Below are 24,278 nucleotides of genomic sequence, written 5' to 3' on the forward strand. Positions count from 1 at the left end.
GAAGTTCAAGGTCTGGATTTGAACCCAGAAGGCTGGGGCCAGAGCACCATCATTGTACACAGATACGGGACATTACCTCTCTGTGCGTGTAGGATGAATGAATGAATGATTGAGCTGATGGAGGAAGTCACTGTGACGGAGACCCAACCACCGTACTTCTCAGCCCTGGGCCTCACTTTACCTACCTGCTCAATGGAAGGGCTTGGACTGAACAGTTTCCATGGTTCTCCCAGCTCTGGAAAGAGCCTCTGCCTTTGCTGCCTCAGTTTGCCCATCCAAGGGAACAGGACGTATATGGCCCCTCAGGCCCTTCCCAGCTCCACAGGCCCCTACTGACAGTACCCTCCCAGTATTCTAGGCCCCGGGCCCAAGATTTCAACTGCGGAATACCCGTAGTGCCTGGGAGACTGTTACTTCATTCGGCCCATCCTAAGGGGGAGAAGCTGGGGCTCAGAAAAGGAAGGTGACCCGCTGGAGGCCACACAGGGGTGCACAGCAGAGCTGGGCCTGGAACCTGGTCTCTGACACCAAAGCTGTTCGGAACGCTGAGCTGCCCTTTTCCTGGGATGAGCCCCCACTCTTGGACTTGGTGGGCACTCCAGCAGGGCGAGTTCCCAGAGCTGAGTAGCAGCCCCACTCTGCTCGGTCCCTCAGAAGATCCTTCAGCCACACACACTGTGTGCACTGCTCTCCTTTCGCCCACTTTTCTCACTGGGCACTCCTTGGGGGCAGCTTTCCAAAGAAGAAGAACCCTATTAGTTCCGAACCCTCAATCTACCCAAGTGTGCACCTCCATGGACCGACCCGGTCAACTCCACTTGGGGGACACTCAGCCTCATTTTAGGGGCTTGTCCACTGTCTCTGGGGGAAAAAAGTGACTCATGCAGAACGCAGTCTGCTGGGCTGCAGGCCCCCAGGGGTGCACACTGGGCGGGTTTTGTGCGCAGGAGCCCAGAAAGGACACTCTGAAGGCCTTCTCCTGGTGGGCTTGTTTCTGTGACTTGGCATGATGGCTGTTCAGGGACAGCAGGAGCACAGGGCCCGGTCCCCCTGCAGCTGCCCGGGGAAAGGCCTGTGGCATCCGGACGGCCTTCAACCTCAGCTCGGCCACCAGAGGCATCTTTTCCGCGCTTCCCTTGAAAAACAAAAACAAGAGCAGAGACCCAAGCCTGCCTCTCTCTTACCTTGTCCCCCATCTGTCAGTCTGGCTGTCATCTGGCTGTCTATCCTCTCTGTATCTAAACTAGGAACTCTCTCCTACCGGCTCGATTTTCCTTGGGGAGGGCCTGGAGCATCCTGGAGATGGGCTACTAGGGGTGTGTGTTGGGGGGCCATCGGATGCCTACACCCCAGAAGCTTGAGAATGAGCTGCTTTCCGGCCAAGGGGGCCAGGTCGAGTGACCAAGGTGGACCTCGGCTTCTGCTTCTTTCCCGCAGATTAAGAAAGAGCTGGGGTGCGTGGGGGAATGAGGGTGGAGTTGGGAGTTCTGCTCTTCGCTGTCAACTGTCTCAGAGTCGCTCCCCTTCACCCCTGAGGAGGAATTTGTGAATGGAAGGGGCGGTGGGGGGGTCGCTGCTGATCCCTCCACTGTCGCCTCCCGCGGACACTTGTTGGGGGATTTAACAAACCCCCAAACACTGAACTTTCCCACTCGTTACGATGTGGGTGGGGAGGGTGAAGGGAGGACACCCCTCCTTCGTCCGTCTCCCCGCCCCCAGCCTCCCGCCGGGCTCGGCGCGGGACCCCCTCCCACCCCGCAGCCGCAGGGTGGGGGCGGGCGAGGCGCGGCGGAGGGAGGAGGAGAGGCAGGGGCGAGGTCTGCTTCAAGAAGGGGCGTGTGGCCCGAGGAGCTCGCGTTTTAGCAACTTGGAGCGAGCGAGGCGGCCGAGGGGAGGGAGAAAGTTTGCTTCCCCGACGTCAGCGCCGGGCGGGCCGCGGCGGCCGGGGGGCGAGGAGGCGGCGGGCAGCGGGGCCGAGCGCGGGGCGGCCGGGGCGCGCTCGCTCCGACCCGCGCCTGCCACCCGCGCCGGCGACCCCCCGGGGCCCTCGCGGGCATGGACTGCGCGGCCGCCGCCGCCTTCGCCCTGGACAAGCCGCCGCTGGGCCCCGGGCCGCCGCCGCCGCCGCCCGCGCTGGGGCCCGGCGACTGCGCCCAGGCGCGCAAGAACTTCACGGTGAGCCACCTCCTGGACCTGGAGGAGGTGGCGGCGGCCGGGCGGCTGGCGGCGCGCCCCGCGGCCAGGGCCGAGGCGCGGGAGGGCGCGGCGCGGGAGCCGTCCGGGGGCAGCAGCGGCAGCGAGGCGGCGCCGCAGGACGGTGAGTGCGGGCGCCGGGCAGGGCCGCGCCGGGGGCCGGGGCCCGGGGGCGTGGGAACGGAAGCGCGGGGTCCGGGGTCCGGGGTCCGGGCGGGGGCGGTGGGGGGCGGCGGAGACAGTCGGGGCGCTGGCGCGGCCGCCGCGCGGGACCCGCCGGGGGTGAGGCTGCGGGGCTGGCCCCGCCGCGCCGGTGGGTGGTGGGAGGCTGGCTGGCTGTGATCGGGTGGGCTGCGGGCACCGGGGCTCTGGACCCCGCGAGGGGCCCGGCCGCCTTTTGGCCGGAGCCGCCGCCGCGCGTCGTGGGAACGCCGGGGAAGTGGGCCGCCTTTGTGCCGGGCCCCGGGGGCAGCCCTCGCGGCCGCGCGGCCGAATCGAATCCCCTGGGGAGTGGGTGTGATTGTGGCCATGGCACAGTTAGGGAAACCGAGGCTCGCGAGGGGCAGGGCATCCGAGTCCCCGAGGCACACAGCTGGGTTCCGAACTCTGCGCCCGTGCCTCCGATCCCACCCCAGCTGCGGCTAGGTCTTCGGATGGGCTCCTTGGCTAGGGCAGGGATGCCGGCCCCCCGCCTCCAGTTTGCCCCACCAGCAGCTTCCTCGGTGGAATGGCCCAAGCCGAAGGAGCCAGCTAGGCCTCTCTCCTCTGCCGAGGTTAAAGGTCATCAGGAAAGGGCTTTAAAAACAAACAACCCACCCAAGTGGCTTTTTTTTTTTTCCCCCAGAAAGTCACATTGGATCACAAGGGCCTGAGCCCTTGGTGAGAAGGGGGAGGGGAGGGGGAGATAGAGCAAGAGAAGATGAAGATAAAGCTGAGGTCCCTGGCCCTGGATGGGCCCCACAGCTCACCCACACCCTGTGGAGGAGGTAGGATGGCTGAGACCACAGCCCCGTCCCCTAGCTCTGGGGAGCAGCCTGGCCTGCTGGAGGCTCTGGACCCCTAAAGGGTCACCCAGTTGACTCCAGCAGCCTTCCCGCCGGCTCCTGGGGAGCCCCGCTTCCTGCACCAGCCTCCAGGTCTCCGACGAGAGCCCCGGCTGGCTGCGTGCCCTGCTTTTCAGATGAGAGGAGGTGCGGGGAAAACCGAGGTGACTTCAGCCTCGTCTGAAACCTCGTCCAGGAGCACGTGCATCCCTGAGGGAGGCCCGACACAGAGCGGCGCCTCGGAGAGCACCCAGCTGGTACCGCTCCCTCCCAGGGGCCACTGCCCCCCAGCCACAGCGGACTGACATCGCTCTGCACCCTCCAGGGTGAGCCTGAAGCAGGCAGACCCACCCCCAGGAGCTGGGGTTTTCCTGAGGGACAAGTGGAAGGAAGGTGTCTTGTTTGGACCAGGGGTAAAGTGGGGTGCCTTCTGGTGCAAGAGAAGAGGGGCTCTGTCCGCCTGAGTTTGTTGCAGGACCTCAGGTCTCCTGGGCGGAGCAGTTGCCTCGGAGCCAGCTTCCCCTAAGGGGAGAGGAGAGGGCTCTGATTTTACCCTGATAAGTGGGGGACCCCCTTGGGAGTGGGGAGAGAAGGAGGAGCAAACTGAAGGTGAAGCCAAGAATGAAGGGGGAAAAGGAAGGAAAGGAGAGAAGAGAGGGGTGCAGGAGTGATGGGGGGAGGAGGGAGGAGGCACAGGCTTTCTGTACTCAAGCCCTGGCCAGGGGCTTGGTGCCTGTCTCCACCCTGGCCCCCAGCCTTGCCCAAAGACAGTGGAAGGCACTGCTTCTCTTGGGCACAGCGTAGAAGGTTTCCAAATTCAGGGTTTTTCTGGGGAGTTCCAGAACAGCTCGTGCCAACTGGGGACATAAGTGCCTGGACGGGGGGTCGCTGGCAGCCCTCCTGGCAGCTTGGTGGGTAGTGGGTCTGCCCGGCAGCCCCTTGGGGCCCCGCCACCCTCAGTGAGAGCCCTGGAGGCGTGCGGGGCCTTTCCCCAGGTGGGGCATCCGCATCCCAGGGGTACGCAAGCACCGGGGACAGAGAAGGCACTAGCTGTGGGGGCAGGTGGGACGGGGCAAGAGCAGCACCCGTCTGCCCCCAGAGGTGGGCATCTCCTTCCCCTCATCTGTGCGCGACAAAGGGCTGCAGGCTCAGTGAGGGGCTCACGGCTGCCTCCTGCCTTGGAACCCCCGCCCAGCGCTGTCTGGGGAAGGGCAGTCCAGCCCAGTGCTTCTGGCCCACGGGGAGATTTTCTCCAGGCCTCTGGAAATTGAAGCAAACAGGACACTATGGAGAGGTCTTCAGGAAGCTACACCTTTCAGTGTAAAGGATTCTCTGTGTTTGGGATTATTATGTCTTTCCTCCTCACTTTTGGTGTTCGAATGCCCTTTCTTTTAGGAACTAGAGATAATAACTGGAGACTGTTTTATTTTAATGTCCTTACTTGGCAAAATTAAAAGGAGGTAACCCTATACTCATTCCTTAGATTGAAAGCAAATCACTAGTCCATGAAATCCAAATGTTTTATATAGAGTCAGGCATCTCCCCAAGGCCAACTGGGCGCATTCCAGGGGTGCCCGCTGCCAGGCAGAGCCCCCCCCAAGAGGCAGGTGGGGGTGCTGTGTAGCTGCCCCTGGCCTGTGGGAACCCCTTGGCCCGCTGTCTGGCTCTGGGCCTGCAGAGGGAGGGCACAGGCCAACTGCCCTGCTCTCCTTCCATAGCCTTCCCTCTCAGGCAGGTGCCCCCTCCCACTAACACTCACCATGGATTCCCAAGTCTTGAGGTCTCCAAAGTGGGGGAGAAGGAACCTTTCCTCCTGGCAACTCGGTGAGCCCGGCCTGCATCACTGGACCCCTTTCCTAAGTGGGCAACTAAGCCTCAGGGTGCCGGGACTCTGGACCCCAGGCCAGCAGGCATGGGCCCTGGGCTGGGACTTCCGCCCCCTAGTCCTGGGCCTGCTGGGAACACTGGCGCCTCGCTGGAGATTGGGACATGCTCAGAAGTGGGTTTTCGTGTGGCTTCTGCAGCTGTTTCTGGGCCCAAAGAAAGCAACTGACACCAAGAGAGATGGGGGGGCCTGTTAAAAATGAAGGGCTAGGGGTGCCTGGGTGGCTCAGTCACTGGGTGTCTGCCTTCGGCTCGGGTCATGATCCCAGGGTCCTGGGATCGAGCCCCGCATCGGGCTCCCTGCTCGACGGGAAGCCTGCTTCTCCCTCTCCCACTCCCCCTGCTTGTGTTCCTCCTCTCGCTGTGTCTCTCTCTGTCAAATAAATAAATAATTTTTTTTTTTAAATGAAGGACTAATGGGGCTAATGGGGAAACTCATGGGTTAGAAAATTAATACATTTTCCAATCTGGTACGGTAACAAGGCTCACATTTTTAAAAATATTTTTTCTCTTTTGTTTTCACAAAGCCACCAGTAGATGTAGCCTATTCTTGCCAAGGATTTTCCCAGAGCAGGCGCCCCCGGAACTGGCCAGGAAGGCTGTGGCTTCGCTGGTGACTCAGAGCAAACCAGGGTCTCGCGTTCCTCCCAAATCAAGCGCTGAAGTCTGCGCCGGGCGCTGAGCTATGCCAAGCACGTTAGGAAAATAAACCCTCGTTTGCTGCCTTTGCAATGACTTACAACAAAAGAAACCACATTAATAACTGAGATTTTCTTTAAAGCGTTCCCTCCTGTGGGCAGGGCGGAAACAGGGATGCGGACACACTGGGAAAATAAACAAAGCCCCTGGAGCCAGGCGGAGAGGCCCCCCCAGCCCCCCGGGGGGGCCCCCCCGCCTTTGCAGGCTGGTACCTGTTTCGGGGACCTCAGGACCAAGTGGTCCACTTCCCAGAGAGTCAGGGCAGCTGGGTGCTCGGAAGCTGGGGGCACAGGCTGAGCCGGGGTGGCTGGAGCCCCCGGGGGTGGGGGGAGGTTTGGGCTCCCTTCACGGAGCTGCCCGCTCAGCCACATCTGCTAGTGGGGGGCCAGGAAGCCAAGGGTGAGTCTGCTTTGGGGTGGGGACCCGCCCCTTCCCCTTGCCAGTGATGGGTGGGAAGGGCCGAGTGTCTGAGTGGAGGATCTAAAGAGACCATCGAGTTCTAGAAACCAGCAGAACTTGCCTTCAAGTTCTAAAACATTTATTGTGGTGAAATACACCCAACAGAAGGTTTACCACTTGCACCATTTTTTTTTTAATTTTTTATTTTAAAGGTTTTTGTTTATTTTTGAGAGAGGGAGAGAGAGAGCACGAGCAGGGGAAAGGGGCAGAGGAGAAGCAGACTCCCCGCGGAGCAGGGAGCCCGACGCGGGGCTCGATCCCAGGACCCCGGGATCACGACCTGAGCCGAAGGCAGACGCTTCACCGACTGAGCCAGCCAGGCGCCCACCGCTTGCACCCTTTTTAAGCGCACAGTCCAGGGGCATGAAGCACACTCACACTGTTGTGCCACCACCACACTGCTACCGTCCGGCTCCAGAACTTTCTCATCTCTCCAGAATAAAACTCTGCGCCCTTGAAGCGCCGACTCTGCATCCCCCTCCCTGCACGCGGCACCCACCCCTCTCCTCTCCGTCTCTGTGAATCCGACGACTCTAGGGACCTCATGGGAGGGAAAGCTTACCACATTCGTTCTTTGGTGTCTGGCTTATGTCACTTAGCATGACGCCTTCCAGGTTCCTCCCCGTGCAGCAGGTGTGAGTAATATTCCAGTGCGCGTGCGTATCCATCCATCTGCCGCTGGACGCTTGGGTGGTTCCACCTTTCGGCTGCTGGGACTAATGCCGCTGGGAGCATGGCTGTGCAAATACCTCTTCAAATCCCTGCTTTCTGTTCTTTGGGGTTTATGCCCAGGAGTGGAACTGCTGGGTCTCGGGGCAATTCTAGGTTTCATTTTCGGAGGAACCGTCACGCTGTTCTCTGCAGCTGACTTCGGTGTTCAGCCACCTCCCTCCCCCAGCTCGCTGTGACAGGTGGCTGCGCAGCCCCCAGGGTCGTGGTGGCGGGAGCCCTGCAAGCGGGCGGCCGGGACAGGAGCTGGGCTGGTGGGGGAAAAAGACAAGAAGGGTTTCCTCAGAGTTGGGCCTTTTTCAGATGGAGCCCGCTTTTCTTCTCCCTTCCCTTGCTTCCCTGCCTCCATTTCCGGGGGGCGGGCAGGGGGTAAAAGCCATCTGCCATGGGCGAGGAGCTCTTGCTTTTGCTGCCCCCTCCGTGCGTGACCTTGAGCATGTCACATCCCTTCTCTGGGCTCAGTTCCCACCTGAACAATGGGAGGCAGGGCCCAGATGTTTGAGAGGCCCCTCCTGTCCTTCATCATGATTTGATCCAGGCTGAGAAGATGCCCCAGGAACATGGAGTCTCCGGGGTCTGGGTCCCGGCAGGGCCTGGTGAGGGCAGCCCTCGGTACACGCCCTGAGCAGGAAGAGAGGAGGATGAGTGAGAGGCTGAGGAGCCAGGCCTAGAAGCTGAGAGCCCAGGGGAATTCAGCTGGAGAGAACTGCTGGGTCCCCCAGGGTGGCTGGTGGGAGGGGTGCCTCTCTGGCTTTTTGTCAGCAGGCCGGGCCCTCGCTTGAGTTCATTGTTCTCGGCTCCAGGGTGGTCTTGCTCCTCTAGCAGATCATCTGCGTGGAGCTTGGGGGTGTGGCACAGGAAGCTTGGACCAGCTAGCACCCCACAAGGGCCCTTCCCCATGGGCAGAAGCTCAACAAGGCTGGCGCTGTCACTGTTCCCTCCCAGAAGACTCTGGAAAAGTAGCTTGGGAGCAGTAGTGATAATGCCTGTCTGCACACCCCACTTGAGGCCCAGAAAGCATCCTGAGGCTCAGTGTTGCCATCTATGAAATGGGCACCATGGACAGGGATGTCCCTGTAGGTGTGGTGAGCCCTGAGTGGCTGTGGGAGACAGCACAGAGTGGGTGCTCAATAAAGCGGCTCCATTATAGCTCATTGAGATGCTCACAGCAGCCCTGCGAATCAGGCAGGGCTAGTGATTTGCCGTCCCTATTTTTTGGAAGCCCAGAGAAGCAAAGCAACCTGCCCAAGGTCTCCCAGCTGGGAAGGGAGGGGTGGGATTTGTTTGGGGAATTAAAGGGGGCAGAGAGGCAGGAGGGGATGGGCCTTGAGGGCTGCACAGAGTGGGGCTATCGGATAGGCCTTGTGCCGTGTTCAGGGTTTCTGAATGGGTGAAGACAAGGAGAGGCTTGTTCTAGGCAGAAATGTGAGGTCAGATGGGATGAGGTGAACCTTAAGGGGCTTTCATGGTGTCCAAGACCCAAAGGACAGTGGCTGACCCTAGGTGGATGTGAATCTTGGGGGTGATTTAAGGGGGAGCCAGTGGGCCCCCTGAACGCATCCTCCAAATGGCACGTCAGGGTTGGAAGCTGGCCAGGGGCTGCCCTGGGCTTGGCGGCTGTGGGAGGGGACAGGGGTCGTGCCGGGGACGCAGGGAGGGTGGCCAGCGGCCCTCACCGGCCTGTTCGCCGGGTGCTCACTGTGTGCCCCCCAGGGCTCCACCTGCCTCAGCCCCATTATCATCCCACCACGGAAGTGGGTCCTTTTTATCATCCCCATTCTATGCAGAGGGAAACGAGCCACTGGCCAAGGTCCCGTCTTCCTGCGGATGTAGGGTTCTAGCCCAGGTCTGTCCTGTTCTGAAGCCCCTGTTCTCTGCCACTCCCTGGAGCCATCCCTGGAGCCCCTGGAATGCTCGGTGGTCTCCCAGGCAGGTGTGGGCTGCACTCAGGGGGCCGTGAGGCAGCCAGCCAAGGGGACTCCTTAGCGGCTCGGCCTGGGTCACAGGCCTGTGGGAGACAGTGTCGGGGGCTGCCCAGCTTGGGTTTGGGAAGGTGTGAAGTGAGTGAGGGGTCCTCTACCCCTCCTGCCCAGAAACATCTAGAATGGCCTCCCTCCCCCTCTGCAGGCCCGTCTGTAGCCTCCTGGACCCAGGAGAACAGAGGAGGGTCCCTGACTCAGGAACATCGACAGGACGGCCCCCTTCCCCAGTCTAGCCCAGCTCCCGTGCTTACTCACTGACTCACTCACTCACTCACTCACTCACTCATTCACTCACTCACTCACTCACTCCACGATCCTTCTCTGAGTGCCGACTATGTGTCAGGCCTCGAGTTGCTGCCAGCTGCCCAGACTTTCAGATTTCAGGCCCCGGTGAGGTTTCCAGGGGCTGAGAGGGACGGGCACAGAGGGGCTGGTTGTAAGGGTTGCCCAGAAAAGCCATTTACTCAGGGCAGCGGCGACCCTGCTGCTTCCATCTGTTTATCCGAGAGAGAAACCCGCGGCGTCCCGAAGCCAGGACTGGGCCTCAAAACTGACTTCATCTAGCTTAAAAAAGTCACAGATTACCCCTATTTTTCTCATTTTGTGGTAGGTCAGTGAAGACCTTGTCATGGGCTGGCATTTGGGGACCACATGGTGGACTGGTTTTCCCAGACACACAGACAGATGCACCCCCACACACCCCCACACACTCACACTCAACCCCACTCACACACACAAACCCATTCACACTCACACACACACGCACACACACAAACCCACTCACATATACCCTCTCACACACACACAAACCTACTCACACACACACACACAAACCCACTCATACACACAGCCCCCCCACATGCACACACACAACGCCATTGACACACGCATACACACAAACCTACTTGCACTCACGCACAAACCCTCTCACACACATGCACATACCAACCCACTCACACACACCCTCTCACCCACACACAAACCCCTCTCACTCACACACATGCACACACACAACCCTGCTCACACACTCACACACACAAACCCTTCCCCCCCACAACCCCACTCACGCATTCACACACAAACCCAGTCACTTGCACACACACACACACCTTCATCAACACACACTGACACGCACCTGCACACACTCAGCCCTCAAACCCACACCCACACACTCACAGCCCTTCGTCTGGGCTCCAGCCTGGCCCAAATGATCAAGTCTAGGCTCTGAGGGGGCAGGGCGGCCGCAAGCAGCCGGTGAGCGGTGAGCGGCCATAAGGTTCTGGAATGGGCCAAGGGTTAAGTGGCTTTTGTGAGGTGGTGAGTAGGAGAGCACCGGGGGCGGGCGGGGGGGGGGGGGCTTCCTGTTTAGACAGAAGGGGGAAAGTTATGCGGCCAGCTCCCATGCTGAGCAGTCAGGGTGCTCCAGGGGCTAGGCCAGGGCACGGGGGGGCAGGGGACATATGGCAGGGTGCTCCTCACCCAGGGGCCGCTACCCGGAGGAGGCCGTGGCCTCCCTGGGGGTGGGGGCTCGCGGGTGGCAGCAAGGCCAGAGCACAGGAGTCGTGGAATCTCAAGGTCGCTAAACAACCCAGATGCTCTCACTGCCCCTATGAGTCTGTGTCCCTTCCACATCTGGGAAGCTGCCTGTCCCCAGCCTGGCTCCGAGGGCCACCATGATGAGAGGTGCCATCCACATGGGGTACTTTACGGCCGGTGATATCTTTTATTGCATCCTAAAAGGCGAAGCAGGCTCTGGAAGACATTTTTGGTCCCTCTCGTGATCCATTCTGCTTTTCTGTGCATGGGAGGGGCGGCTGGGACATTCGGGTTTGGGGGCCGCGGGGGGAAGGGGGCAAGGGGTTCTAGAGAAGCTCGCACCTGGCGGCCAAGAGGTGGACAGGAGCTGCTGGGCAGACTGTGGGCTTTGGGGGAAGGTCTTTGGTGTAGGGCCATGAAAGGGCAGGAGGCCGGGGCGGGGAGACTGGAAGCTTCCACAGAGGGCCCTTCCACCCCAGAGCTGAGCAAGCACCTTGTTGCCTGAGAGCCGAGCAGGTGAGGGGTGTCACCTCTGTGACCCTCCTGCGCAGGAGGCAGTAGGTGGGGCCCCAGACACGGCCTGTCGCTGGCCTGAGGGGGTTTGGACCATCTGTTTGTCAACACGTGGTCCCAGAAATCACTGCCTGAGAATCCCCCCCCCGCCCCGGGGGAAGCTGGTTGCGATGCGTGTTCTCAGGCTCCGCCCCAACCCCATGGAATGATGCTCCGCGGGGCCTGGGCATCTGCATTGAGCAGGTTCCCCAGTCATCTTTGTGTGCGTGAAAGGGTGAGCACCACGGGACTCTCACAGGCCCTTCCCAGTACTGACTCTGCACCTCTCCCACCCTCCTCGGTTTGCCGGGGTGGAAAATGGTCCTCGTGGAGGCTGGAGAGGCCAGGTGGAGCCGCCCCGGGAAGCCGGAGGAAGCAGCTGAAAGGGTCCAGTGTCCAGGAGGGGAGGGAGCCGCTGGGGCGTCCCCAGAGACCTGTGGACCATCCACTGCAGTCATTGAGTGCCTACTGAGTACCAGCCCAAGGCAGCCCTAGGGACTGGGGTGAGGGGGTGTCGCCCCAGGGGAAGACTTCTCCCTCCAGCTGCCAGCCGTGGGGCATGGGGGCGGGGGTCAGAAGCCTCACTGCTGAGCTGGGCTCTGCCTTTCCTGTCACTGCAAAAGCCCCCTCCCAGGATCCTGCCCGCCTGCTGCTGTCTCTCGAAGAGTCCCCAGGGGCAGGCTGTCCGCGGCCCCAGGTGCTGCCCACCGGCCCCCCATCCGTCCTCCCCTCTTGCCCTGGGTGCAGACATTTCCACGCCAGAGATGGCGTTATTAAAAGTGACATTTAACCAGAGCTGGAATTACCACGCGGATGGCTGCAACCCGCAGAATCAAAGTGGGAGCCGCCAGGCGCGCCTGGCAGGGGCCCCGGGCCTCTCCTGCGCCGGAGCTCGCGCGGGCCTCCTGTGTAAAACCCCCGCAGAACGCCGAGGTCTTGAAAGCCAGTGCACCTCCTTTCATTAGACTAACAAATAACACGTAACAGAAAACAGCTGTTAACTGCAGCCCCTAATGCTCTCAAGATGGTGCTGCGGATGGCCCGTCCAGCCAGCGAGCAGCCAGGCCACGCAGGGCCCAGGTTCTTGCCGCCCCCTCCCCAGGGCGGGTGCGGGGCCCTCAGGAGAGCCCGGCACCCATCCCCATCTCTCCCGGGCCTCCTTCCCCCCTCCATGGAACCTGGGGACCCCCTTCTCCGCTCCGACTCTCTTCTTGCTGATGACAACGAGTCATCCAAGGGTCTGTTTGCATGCGGACCGTGCCTCACGGTCGTCCACACCAGCTGTGTGCCCTGGTGGGTTTCTTCCTCTCTCTGAGCGCCTTGGTCGTCAATGAGGAGAGGAATCATGCCTCCTTGCAGGGTGGTTTTAGAGATTTAGGGACAAGCTGAAGCTGAGTGCAGGTGGACACGGGAGTCAAGCTCAGCAAGGGTATGTGCTGTTAGGATTCCAGTGGGGGAAACGGAGGCTCGGAGAGGGTAAATGACTTGCCTCAGTAACATGGTGGGTGGAGAAGCAAGGTTTAGAGCCTCCAGGTCCACCGTCTTTTTTTTTTTTTTTTTTAAAGATTATTTATTTATCCATTTGAGAGAGAGAATGAGAGAGAGAGAGAGAGAGCACATGAGAGTGGGGAGGGTCAGAGGGAGAAGCAGACTCCCCGCCGAGCAGGGAGCCCGATGCGGGACCCGATCCCGGGACTCCAGGATCATGACCTGAGCCGAAGGCAGTCGCTTAACCAACTGAGCCACCCAGGCGCCCCAGGTCCACCGTCTTTTTGCAACGTTGAGATGCACAGAGTGAAAAGCCGCCCCCCTCCCTACAGCTGATGGCAGAGGACGAGCTTCTCTTGAGAGCCCTGGCTGACCCTGCCCTCACTGAGGCCCCACGTCCCCTCAAAGCCCGCACCCCTCACCCCATGGGCTTGGAAGCCAGAGGGGCCTCTAGATGCCACATCTTCCCAGATGGGGGCCTGGAGACCTGGCCACCTCTCTGGGACCTGGAGCGCCATCCTCTGGTCTCAGACCTGGAGAAGGAAGGGCTGCCTCCCACACTAGGAGCGGGCCGTCCAGAAAAACGTCCCAAGATCGGGAGAGAAGACAGCTGGGCACCTTGTCCCCTGTTTCTCCTCATGGCGAAGCTACAGAAAACAGGCCTTTGTGCCTTCCCCTGAGAGACTGCTGAACCCCTTGCCTCCCTGTCCCCCTCCAAGAGACACCTTGCCTTGGGGTTCCAAGAACACTGTATGGGATCCATTAATTTGCTCATTCACTCGGTACACACGGGTGTTGTTTTGCGACATGGTGCTGGGAAAACACCAGGGGACAGGCGAGTGCTGGCCCCTGACCAGGGAGTAGAGCATGAGGGCAGTGTTGCTGCCCACTGTCCTGTCCAGGCTTTCCCATCCGCCTGCCTCCTCTCCTACAGATAAGGAAATTGAGGCTCAGAAAGGCAAAGTGACTTGCCCAAAGCCACTGAGGAAATATGCAGTGATCCCCAGAGTCTAGGGATAAGGGTGGCCACCCCATGCCGGGCTCCCCAGATGGCCAAGGAGCCGCAGTGACCTCTGGCTAGAAGCGTCCCAGGCCCTGCCAGGGAGGAACTGTGCCTCCTGTCTTCCTGGTTCTCACCTGGAAACTTCTGCAGTGCCCTGAGGAAGGCACTGCTTTTCCAGGGACCCCCCTGGTGCAGAGCCTGCCCCACAGCAATCAGGCAGGAGGACCCCGGGCTGTGCAGTGACAGTGACGGAGGGGCAGGGGGCCGGAGAAGGACCCCAGCCTTGGGAATCTCATGTTTCCAGAGACATCGTGTTTTAATTGGAAGGCCAGCCTCCCGTGCCCCCTCCCCCTCCGGGCCCCTGGCCCCAGCAGAGCCGGCTTTGCAGTCACGACAACCCCCGGGCGGGGAGGGTATCAGGGTTCGAAGCGGGAAATTACTGGAGACAAGAAGGAAAAACGGACTGCTCTGGTTTCACTGGGAAGGAATAAAGGAAAGGCAAAGATCTAACGTCGCCGAACTGAGGTCATTGTTTCAGGCAACTGTTGCTGGTGCAGTGAACTCAGGTCTGGGCTGAGCAGAGCTCCCAAGAGGGCGGTCTTTTCTAGGGGCTGATTTCGGTCTCAGGGGAGGAAGAATGGGGGAGGCATCCCATGAATGCTGCCTTCCTTCCTTCCTTCCTTCCTTCCTTCCTTCCTTCCTTCCTTCCTTCCTTCCTTCCTTCCCTCCACAGATATTTGTTGACCACCTACCCCGTGTCAGGCGTGTGCTGGATACTGGGGTCCCAGCAGGGATCAAAGAGGTGTGGTCCCTGCCATGAAGATGTCCTGGCTGCTATAAGAACAGACAGTGGGGCCCCCTACTTGGTCTGGAGGTTCAGGGAGGGCTTCCTGGAGGAAGTGGAATTTCAGATGGGACCTAAAGGATGAGTGAGCCAAAAGAAGGGGTTGGAAAGGGTGCTTCAGGTGGCAGGAAGAGCAGATGCAGAGGCTCGGAGGTGAGAAAGAAATTGGCTGTTCCAGGAGCAGAGGAGCGGGAGTGAGCCAATGAGCAAGGCCTGGTCCAAGACTTGTCATTGTTATATTAAGAGTGGTGGGAGTGCTTTCTGCTCATCTCTGGGTGTCTGGAGGGTCCAGAGCACCCAGGCCCTTCCCAGTAGCTCTCTCGGTGAGCCAGTGTTCCCTGTCATGTGGGAAATGAGTGGCTAACTTGGGAACAGCAGGTGTCCTGGCTGCCCAGAGCCTCCAGGGCGTCCCTATCTCCAAAGGAGCTGATCACAAGCCCTAACTGGCTGCCCCGGGCCCAGCTCCTCTGAGATCCGAGATCCCAAGTTGGAGAGGAGAGGCTCCAGGAGCCGTTCAGAACCAGAGACAGGGCAGGTCCTATTCCCAGCATCAGGCTCAACCAACCTGCCATCTGCAGGATGGACCCAACCCTAGGGCTTCATGCCACAGGGGCACAATGACCCTGAGATGGAAGCTTCGTTAGCAGACCTGTTAACTGGGTGAGGAAGGTTGGCCCAGGCCATCTGGCTACAAATCCTGCATCCCTGGAGGGATGGAGGGAATGTGGGGTGCTCGTGGCTGAGTCGGGGCAGTGGAGCTGGCCAACTTGCAGGTGTTCATCTTCATCATCATCATCACTGAGATCCCAACAGTCAGGACCTTCTATTATGCAGCTAATATGTGCTAAGCCCTCCATGGTTCATCTCATTAATTCCTCCCAGATACTCTAGGAGCTAGGTAGTCTTCTGGCCCTATTTTCCAGACAAGGAGGCTGAGGCTCAGAAAGATAGGCTAGGTATTGAGGACATGCAGGTGCCAGGTCTGAGGCCCTTGTCCTCGGCATATTCCTTAGCCTGGCTGGCCCAGAGCCTCCGGGGCTGTGCTCACTCCAGCCTCACCCAGCCTCTCCAGGCTTGCTTAGGAAGGGATGGACAAGGGGCGTCATGATGCTGGAGCAGAGGCTCCAGCTCGACCCAGGCAGGTGGACTGGGATCCTGGAATAGGGACAGTCTTCGTGGTCCCCCGTATAGCTCAGTGGTGGCACTGGTATAGAAACAGAGCTGGCCCCAGAGAGTTCCAGTGGGTCCCCCGCCTTCTCGGGGGCGGGGCATGCTGCTGATAGGGCCTGGCTTGGCTGTGGGATTTTGGCCCCAACCTCACTCCCGATTTCTGATGGGGAAAGCACCTTATTTCCCTGAGCCTCAAGTTCTGCATCTGCAAAATGGGCGTAATGATAGCTCCCGGAGCTTGGGTTGTTCAGAGGAGTTGATGAGATCAGGCAGGCAGGGGCTCAGTGCTATGCCAACCTGGCCAATTTGTTTTCTCTCTCACTCTCTCTGATGCTTGGGAGGAGGGGGCAGATGCCCACTAAGCCCTCTCCCAGATGGAAAAACCAAGGAGAGCAAAGTTTCCCAAGGTCACACAGGAAAAGGAACTGAGGTTAGGAACAGAGTTCTGGGTCCCAAGAACTAGCTCTAGTGGCCTTTGCTGGTACCTAACTCTGCTTTCCAAAGAGGGGACAGATGATCCAGCCCTGGGCGTGTCCCCCCCCACCCCCACAGGACCCTCTGCCTCGTGACCTGGGGTCCCGTCTCTGGAAGGACGGCATGGATTTGCTGCAGTCCCAGCCTGGCTGGTACTGACTGCCACTCCCAGGCAGAACGAGCATCTTGCTTTATTTTCCATGGCACAAATTATAACCATGTATAATTTCATGACACATACCGCCCATAAAACACAACACAACTATTTTTATAATGTGGCATTTGAGGTTAAAAATTCAAATTAGAGATTAATTGCAACTTCTAGAAGTTCTGTGGATAAGATGGCTCAGGAGAAAGGCTGAGATATTCAGATACGCTCCCTCAGGGATTACAGATGGGTTCTTGCCACATAGAACACATGCGTGCCTGTGTACACACACACACACACACACACACACACACACACGCAGTGATCCCCGGGCTCCAGCAGAGCTGGTTTAGACATGGTGTTTGCACTCATGGGAAGGTTAATCTTGATGCTCGCTCCTTTCTCTGCCTGGGACCCCAAGCGGCCATCAGAAAGCAGGTTCCGTGTGGATCTGCGTTTGTAGGCAGTTGGCAGGGGGGAAATGCACAGAGCTTGGGGCGCCAAGAAAAGAAGTGAAGGTATCCGGTTTACCTCCACTGGGTGCCGGCTCTCAGCTTCTCCCTAAACCCTCTCCTCCCTCCGCCTCTCAAAAACCACAACCAGATGGAAATCTAAATGAATGGTGGGTCCGTGGACAGGGCAGGCGGTGTGGGAGGGAGCCCCAGGCAGGGAGGAGGGAGAAAAGCTGAGGAAGCCCCGTTCCCAAGAGGCCAGAGGTGGGGTATCTCCTTTGGCACCCAAGGGCTGGCCTGGAGCCTCCACAGGAGAACCTCAGGGTTCTGGAAAGCTCCATAGCAGCTTCTTGGGCTCTGCGGATTGTGGTGTATGTTCACTGCTTTCTTCAAACCAGTGTCCTCTGCGCAGCAGATTTTCATCTCTACCTTCCCCTGCTACAGGCAGGCCTCTGAGGAGGGGGCATGGTCCCCGTTAGGAAGGCAGCAGTTCTGAGGACTTCATAGCCAAGGGCTGGGACCTAGTGGCCTTGTCTGTCCAAACGGCCCCACGGAGAGGAGGTCCAGAGTGGGGCCAGTTGAGTCAGACCCAGTCCAAAGTGGGGCCAGTTGAGTCAGACCCAGCCCAAGTGGCTCCCTGGGGCAAAGGGCTTCCCCTTTCGGGCTTCAGTTTCTTCACCTGTAAAGGAAGGATACTGACCCGTGGGTGGTGAGGCCGCAGACGTAGGAAGCGCTTGGCCCGGGACTGGCACGTGGCCAGCTGCTATAGCTACCAACTCCCGCGGGGGTCCCTGAGAGCACGGACAGAGGACCCAGCCTCACCCCTGGCAGCTGCTGGTCCCCAGGGTCCCTCATCTCCCCGGCAAGGCACAGAAACGGTCCCAGCCCAAACTAGCTCCATATTAAGGCAACAACGCTCCCTCCACCCCGAGCCCCACCACGGGCAGGGCAGGGCACGTGGGGGCTTATTTCCACTGTCTGCTGGCATTTCGGGGCGAGGGGGAGGGGAGGGGTGCAGGCAGTGTCTCCACCCCTCTCGCAGCAGGGGCTGTGTCCACCCTAGGGCACCTCTCGGGTGTCTCCAGTGCTACCCAGCTATGGACATAGCAGACCACCAGAGGCCCGGGCCACCACAGCAGGGTCCGGAGCAGCTCCAGGGGCGGGGCGGGGGGAGGGGGGATAGGGTAACAGCTTCCAGCCCACTGTGGAGACCTCGGCCCATTACCTGCATTTCCCCTTCTTCCCTGCCTGGGCCAGCGCCTGTCCACCACTCCCCATTAAGGCCACTTCTTCGGGTGAAGTCGCTGTCCACGGAGAGCCCCTGCGGGGACCCCGTTCAAAATAGTAACAAATCATCTCCCTGAGGAAGCTCCCATTTGGGCCTAAGCCCGGGGCACACATCTCCCCCCACCCCGATCTTTACAGAAGGCCATCAACATTCCCATTTCACAGGTGAGAAATAGAGGTTCCAATACTCAACATATATTTCTTGAGCCCCATACTAAATGCAGACACCCACTCAACAGCCTTTAGGAGCTTCCAGGTAACCGGCGACAGGCGACTAATGACACAGACAGGTAATGAATTTCAGTGCCAGTAAATTCCACCAAGTTGAGGAGCACAGGGACCCTTGGGGCTCAGAGACAGGAGTTGCCATCCCCAGGCTGCACAGCCAGCACCTGGCAGAGGTGGAATCAGACCCCGGAGCCCTCCCACCCCTGCTCTCCCCATGGGGCAACGCCGTGGCAGATGAGAGCCCCTCCGAACAGGCTGCAAAGACCCACATCCCAAATTAGTTGGGAGAGGGGTCCACGACAGCACATGTGGCAGGGGGCAGGGCTGGGAGCAGAGGAGACGGGATTCCAAAGGCCGATCCACAAGTCCCTCGGGTGCTGTACTTGGGGGAGGGGGTTCCCCTAGTGGGGGGCGCACCACTCTAATTCTGCCGGGGTAAAGACCAGGGTCCAGGTGTAGGTGTAAGGCTCCAGCTGTGTGCTAGTCAACGCTGTCACCTACAACGGAGAGAAAACCGGCCCCAAGTGGTTTAAGCAAAAGTAAAATAATGGTGTGCATCCCTAAAAAATCCAGGGCAGGACTTCAGGCGCTGCTGGATCCAGGGAGAAGTGGATGGAGCAGCCAGCATCTCTCCCAGGGTCTTGCTCTGCCGGGACTGGGTCCCTGCCCACCTTCGAGCCAATCACAGAGGAGCTGCGTGCTGATTGGCCGAGGGCGGCGCTGTGTGGGTTGGGCTTCAGCGCAACCCCTTGGACCCGGACAGAGCGAGGCTGCTCTCCCAAGGGGTTGCTGCCTGGCATCACAGGGCTTACATTTATGAGGAAGAGTGCCCCCAAATAGCAGTGGGGCCTGCTTTACGCGCTTTACGCGTATTATCTCACCTAACACCGAGGGACCTTTATATGCCCTTTTTTTTTTTTTTTAAGATTTTATTTATTTATTTGACAGAGACACAAGCAGGGGGAGTGGGAGAGGGAGAAGCAGGCTTCCCGCCGAGCAGAGAGCCCGATGCGGGGCTCGATCCCAGGACCCTGGGATCATGACCTGAGCCGAAGGCAGACGCTTAACGACTGAGCCACCCAGGCGCCCCATATATGCCCTCTTTATAAATGAGGCAGCCGAGGCTCAAGTAACTTTCTCAAGGTCACCTAGCTTGTGGGTGGAGGAGCCGGAACTCAACCATGACCCTCAAAGCAACCAACGCCCGTCCAGGTGGCCTGGGCAGCTGGCCCTGGGACCACCCTTCTGCCATCTTGTCCCCGGCCACCAGGGCAGGCAGCTACGTCACTGAGGCCACGCACGCCTCTCTTCCGGGGCTGAGTGTGTCCGTTTGGCCACGTGGGTCTGTCCAGCTCCTGCAGAAACTGTATTTTAGGTCTTCCATTTTCCTGGGCCTTAGGCATTGTGGGTCTACAGGCTAAACAGAGCTGGGCTGAGTCATTCATGTGTTCATCCAATGTTTACTGAGCACCTACCTTGTGCCAGGCCCCACGGTCAACACAGCCCTGGAGAGGGATGGAGGGAAACAGGCTGGTGCAGTCCAGGGGTGTTTAATCAGTGATAAAGACGTGGCTGGGGGAGGCAGACAGGTCCCCAAGGCTTTATGCAGTGGGGAAGGGAGGGTTCCTATAGGAAGTGGTGCCTAAGGTGAGAGGTGAAGACTTGGCTGGGCTTCAAGGCTAGGTGGAAAAGTGTTCTAGCCAGAGGGAACAGCATGTGTGAAGACAGGAAGTGACAGAGCGTGGCTGGTGGGAGGTTTGTGGGGGGTGGTGGGAGGTTTGTGGGAGGTTTGTGGGTAGGGAATCAGATGAGACTCAGGAATGGGGGGGCGGTCCTGAGACTGGGATCCAGACTGGTCTGGCGTTCTGGCTGTTCTCTGGGTCTCGCTCAGGACCAGGGTGAGGAGAGTGAGGCACTCAGGGCACAAAACCTCAGGAGGCACTCACTGTCGGGGCTGTGCCAGGGCAGGGCGGACACCTGAGAGGGCACCCCACCCTGCCTCAGGGTCTGCTCACTCACAAAGAGGTCCCTGCTCATCAGGAGCCTCAGACTCTGTCTTCACAATCAGCAGCCCCTCCTCCCTTCCCCAGGGCCCCCTCCCCTCCTCTCTGAAAACACTCCAGCATCCTGATTTTGTGAGTGGGGGGCCTTGGTGGGTCTGGTGGTGGGGGAGGGTCTCAGCAGAATGCTAATGAAATCAGAGCTGCCCAGGTGGGGGCCAGGCCCTGGCTAGGGTAGAATGAAGCAAATGTGCCCAGCCCGTTGCAGACTCTTTTCCGTACTTGATTGGTGGTGGCTGAGGCACAGCCACCCGCAGCGCAGCCCCCTGCAGAGGGGGGTGGGGACATATGATTGGGGGGGAGCAGGTTGCTTCCTCAGTCCTGGGAGCCTGCCAGACGTGGGTTGCGTTGGGCATTCAGGTATGCTCATGGAAGGGAGGGGCAAAGATGGGCTTCGTGGCTTGGCAGGGAGCTTGGCCTGTATAGCCCACCCCCTCCAGATAGGTGAGGTGTACAGAGGGCCCCCCTCATGCTGACAAGCCATAGTGACACTGTGTGTCCCGTATCTTGACCGCTTTCCAGACGTCATCCCAAGGAATCCTCACAACCATCCATGGATCATGTGTTATACAGACAGGGAAACTGAGGCCCGGAGCAATGAAATGATTTGCCAAGGTTGCAGAACCAGCAGCCTGATTTGCAGCCCCTTTGGGTCACTGTCCCCGAGTCCGTGAAATCATCATAACAACTCTGTGGGGAGGGTACTCTTTTTTTTTTTCTTTAAGATTTTATTTATTTATTTGAAAGAGAGAGAGAATAAGAGAGAGCACATGAGAGGGGTTATGGTCAGAGGGAGAAGCAGACTCCCTGCCGAACAGGGAGCCCGATGCGGGACTCGATCCAGGGACTCCAGGATCATGACCTGAGCCGAAGGCAGTCGCTTAACAAACTGAGCCACCCAGGCTCCCGGGGAGGGTACTCTTATTATACCCACTTGAGATTTGGAAGCAGACAGGTAGCCTGGCCCAGGAGCTAAGGGCAGGGAGACTCTAGCTCAGATCCCAGGTGGGTAAGCTTGGGCAGGCCACATGGACTCTCTGGACCCGTTTCCCCTCTTGAAAAGCAGGTTAATGACCGTATCCCCCTTGCACTGTCTCTAAGGGTGGATGAGAGAGGGTTTTGAGGGCTGGAAGGGCCCCCTGATGTGAAGGGGGGTTGTTTGAAGAGCCACCCCCCCCAGGCTCCATGGTGTGGGCACAGACCGTGAGCTGCCCACCTCCTGCTCTGCCCCTCCCTCTGTGCCTTCCTGCCCGCTCCCCAAACACCTGCAATAGCACACATCAACCTCATGTTTTCTCTAAGAAGCACATCGACATCAGGACCAGGTCTAACTGACTCTGAAGAAGAAAGGCCGGGAGTGTTCCCTGGGTCCACATTTCAGCTGCTCCGTCTACCTCCATTCTCATTCATAGAACGGAACAGGAAGTGCCTGCTCTGCTGAGACTCCCCAGAAGTTATGGACAATGAGGGTATCACAGGAAGGAGGTGAAGTATGCACAGGGCAGGAATGTTCCGCCTTGTTCTTTCCCGAGAGGCCCATGGCTTAGGGCTGCTCTTATGCTCCTGACCACACCCCCACCTCCTCTCCTGATCTCTCCTCTTGCAGCTTCCCCATCTTCTCTGAGCTCCCAAGGCACTCATGTCTAGAGCAAGAAGCCTGTCTGCTCTGTTCTGAATCCTGACTCTGCCAACCAGCTAGCTGGATGACCTTGGGCAGGTCCTCATTGTCCCTGAGCCTTGGTTTCCCCATCCGTAAAAGGGGAATCAATGAGAGTGTGGATCTCCCAGCATGGTGCATTTGGCTCAGTGCCCTGCACACGGGAATTGCTCCACACATGTGTAGAGAGAGATTCCATCATTTCTCGTTCTGGGGTGCTCGGTTACCTGACTTACGCCCGTGACAATCCACTTCGCAGATGGACAAATAGGCTCATTTTGGCTCAGTGGCCTGTGGCCATAGTGCTGGGGCTCCACGAGGCCAGACTTGATGCCCCAAGACCATACACTTGATGTTGTCAGTGAGTGGTTTTCGACCCCCCAGGCTGCACGGTAACTTTACCTGGAGAGTGCTCCATGAATGCTCATGGCCAGGCCCCATCCCTGAGTCAGACTCTGGAGGGTGGAGGGCTGGGCGGGGCTTGGCATTTTATTTTTAAATCCCCACCCAGGGATTGTGCTGAGCACCAACAGCGAGGACCCCAGTCCCGCCCTGCTGCCTCCATCCCTCCCACCTTACCCAACCCATCCTCCTCTTCCCTCACAACTTCTGTTTGGGGGGATGCACCCCTCTTTCCCTGATAATTGGCATGAAACCTGAGTTTTCCGACTTTTCAGCCCTCTGGGCACATGCTTGAAGGTAATGAGTCACTTTAGAAAGACCCTGGTGTTCAGAGCAGGTGATGTTAGACCCACCGGTTGCGTCAGGTCGTGGGGAAGGATCTGAACCCTGGCGAGCACGTAAGCAGGAGGTGGGGGCTTCACAGCCCCCCCCCCCGCAAGGGCGGTAGTTCTTGGGGGACAGACACGGCTATCACCATCCATAAAATATCTGGTTTCCAAATCCGAAATGCGCCGTACACCCTGATGCCGCCTCCGACAAAACGCGCCTGCGCGTGGTCGGGGAGTCGTGGAAACCCACAAAACTGAGACCACGTCCCTTGGGCGCTCAGAAACCGCGGTGGCATCCAGCACCAGCTCGTGCTGCCTCACGAGTGCCCACTAGGAAACGTGCGGGATTTTGGAAGCTGGTTGTAACATAGAGATGTCATCAAAAGTTAAATTATATAAATTTACAGTGACCCAAGCTGTACTGAAAACAAAGGCGATATATACTCAAAACTCACCTCTTAGCATTTTACTACATTGACTATGATTTATAGGCTTGGGGTTATTTGCATTTACGGTATCTGGACGGTGCAGATACTGTATCCTGGGGTGCTTCTGCGCATGTCCTCCCGATTTTGCCTTCATTGGTCTCAGGCTGTAGCTAGAAATTGGCCCTGGTGGAAGTATTTATTCCCAGGAATTGACAAACATAAATCCAAGGTGCCTCCTCACAGAGAACCAGTTGTTAAACATTTAGCAGCACACCACAAGCTTTGGTTAATTTTTCTTCCTTTTTGTTTTTCCTTTTAAATAGATTCTATTTCATTTTGTTTTTTTAGAGAAGTTTCAGGTTCACAGCAAAATTGAGCAGGAGGTATAGAGAGTTCCCATAACCCCTGCCCTCACACACACACACACACACACACACACACACACACACAATCTTCTCCACTATCAACACCCTGCCCCAGATTGGCACGTTTGTTAGAATTCATGAACCTAAATTGGCAGGTCATTGTCACTCAAGCCATAGGGTTTGGACCAATAGATAATGACAGGCATCCCCCATGATAGTATCATACAGAATAGTTTCACTGCCCTAAAAATCCTGTGCTCCACCTGCTCATCCCTCCCCTGGCTGCCAACTCCTTTTTACTGTTTATAGAGTTTTGCTTTTTCCAGAATGTCATATAGTTGGAATCCTACAGCATGTGGCCCTTTCAGATTGGCTTCTTTTACTTAGTAGTATGCCCTTAAAGTTCCTCCACGTCTTTTCATGGCGTGATAGTTCATTTCTCTTCTTCTTCTCCTTTTTCTTCTTCTTCTTCTTTTCTTCTTCAGAGAGAGAGAGCACAAGCAGGGGAAGGGGCAGGGGGGAGGGACGGAGAGAATCTCAAGCACACTCCCAGCTGAGAGCAGAGCCTGACTTGGGGCTCCGATCTCAGGACCCTGAGACCATGACCTGAACCAAAATCAAGAATCAGATGCTTCACTGGCTGAGCCACCCGGGCGCCCCAATAGTTCATTTCTTTTAACACTGAATACTATCCTATTGTCTGGCTGGACCGAGGTTTATCTGCTCACATCTTGGAGGACATCTTGGTTGGCTTCCCAGTTTGGGCATTATGAATAAAGCTGCTATAAACATCCACATGTAGCTTTTGGTATGGACATACATTTCAGCTCCTTTGGGTAAATACCAAGAAGCGTGACTGCTGGCTC

The 24,278-nt window shown here is 58.3% G+C and overlaps 1 protein-coding gene and 1 long non-coding RNA gene across 2 annotated transcripts in view; both read left to right on the forward strand.

The window, feature by feature from the left end:
• Positions 1–1,840: 1,840 nt before the first annotated feature.
• Positions 1,841–24,278, forward strand: part of PRRX2 (paired related homeobox 2) — a 42,811-nt gene continuing 20,373 nt past the window's right edge. Inside the window, exon 1 of the mRNA XM_081803744.1 lies at positions 1,841–2,317. Coding sequence (XP_081659870.1) covers positions 2,056–2,317 — 262 coding nt within the window. The 5' untranslated portion in view covers positions 1,841–2,055. The remainder of the gene's footprint in view (positions 2,318–24,278) is intronic.
• LOC145717144 (uncharacterized) lies at positions 11,018–14,494 on the forward strand. The gene is made up of 2 exons (XR_014140195.1): positions 11,018–12,610; positions 12,837–14,494. It is a non-coding gene; the product is annotated as an uncharacterized LOC145717144 (long non-coding RNA).

This window comes from Leptonychotes weddellii, chromosome 14 (genome assembly GCF_054177405.1).
Source record: "Leptonychotes weddellii isolate Sample4059 chromosome 14, ASM5417740v2, whole genome shotgun sequence".
In the NCBI taxonomy this organism is placed as follows: domain Eukaryota; kingdom Metazoa; phylum Chordata; class Mammalia; order Carnivora; family Phocidae; genus Leptonychotes; species Leptonychotes weddellii.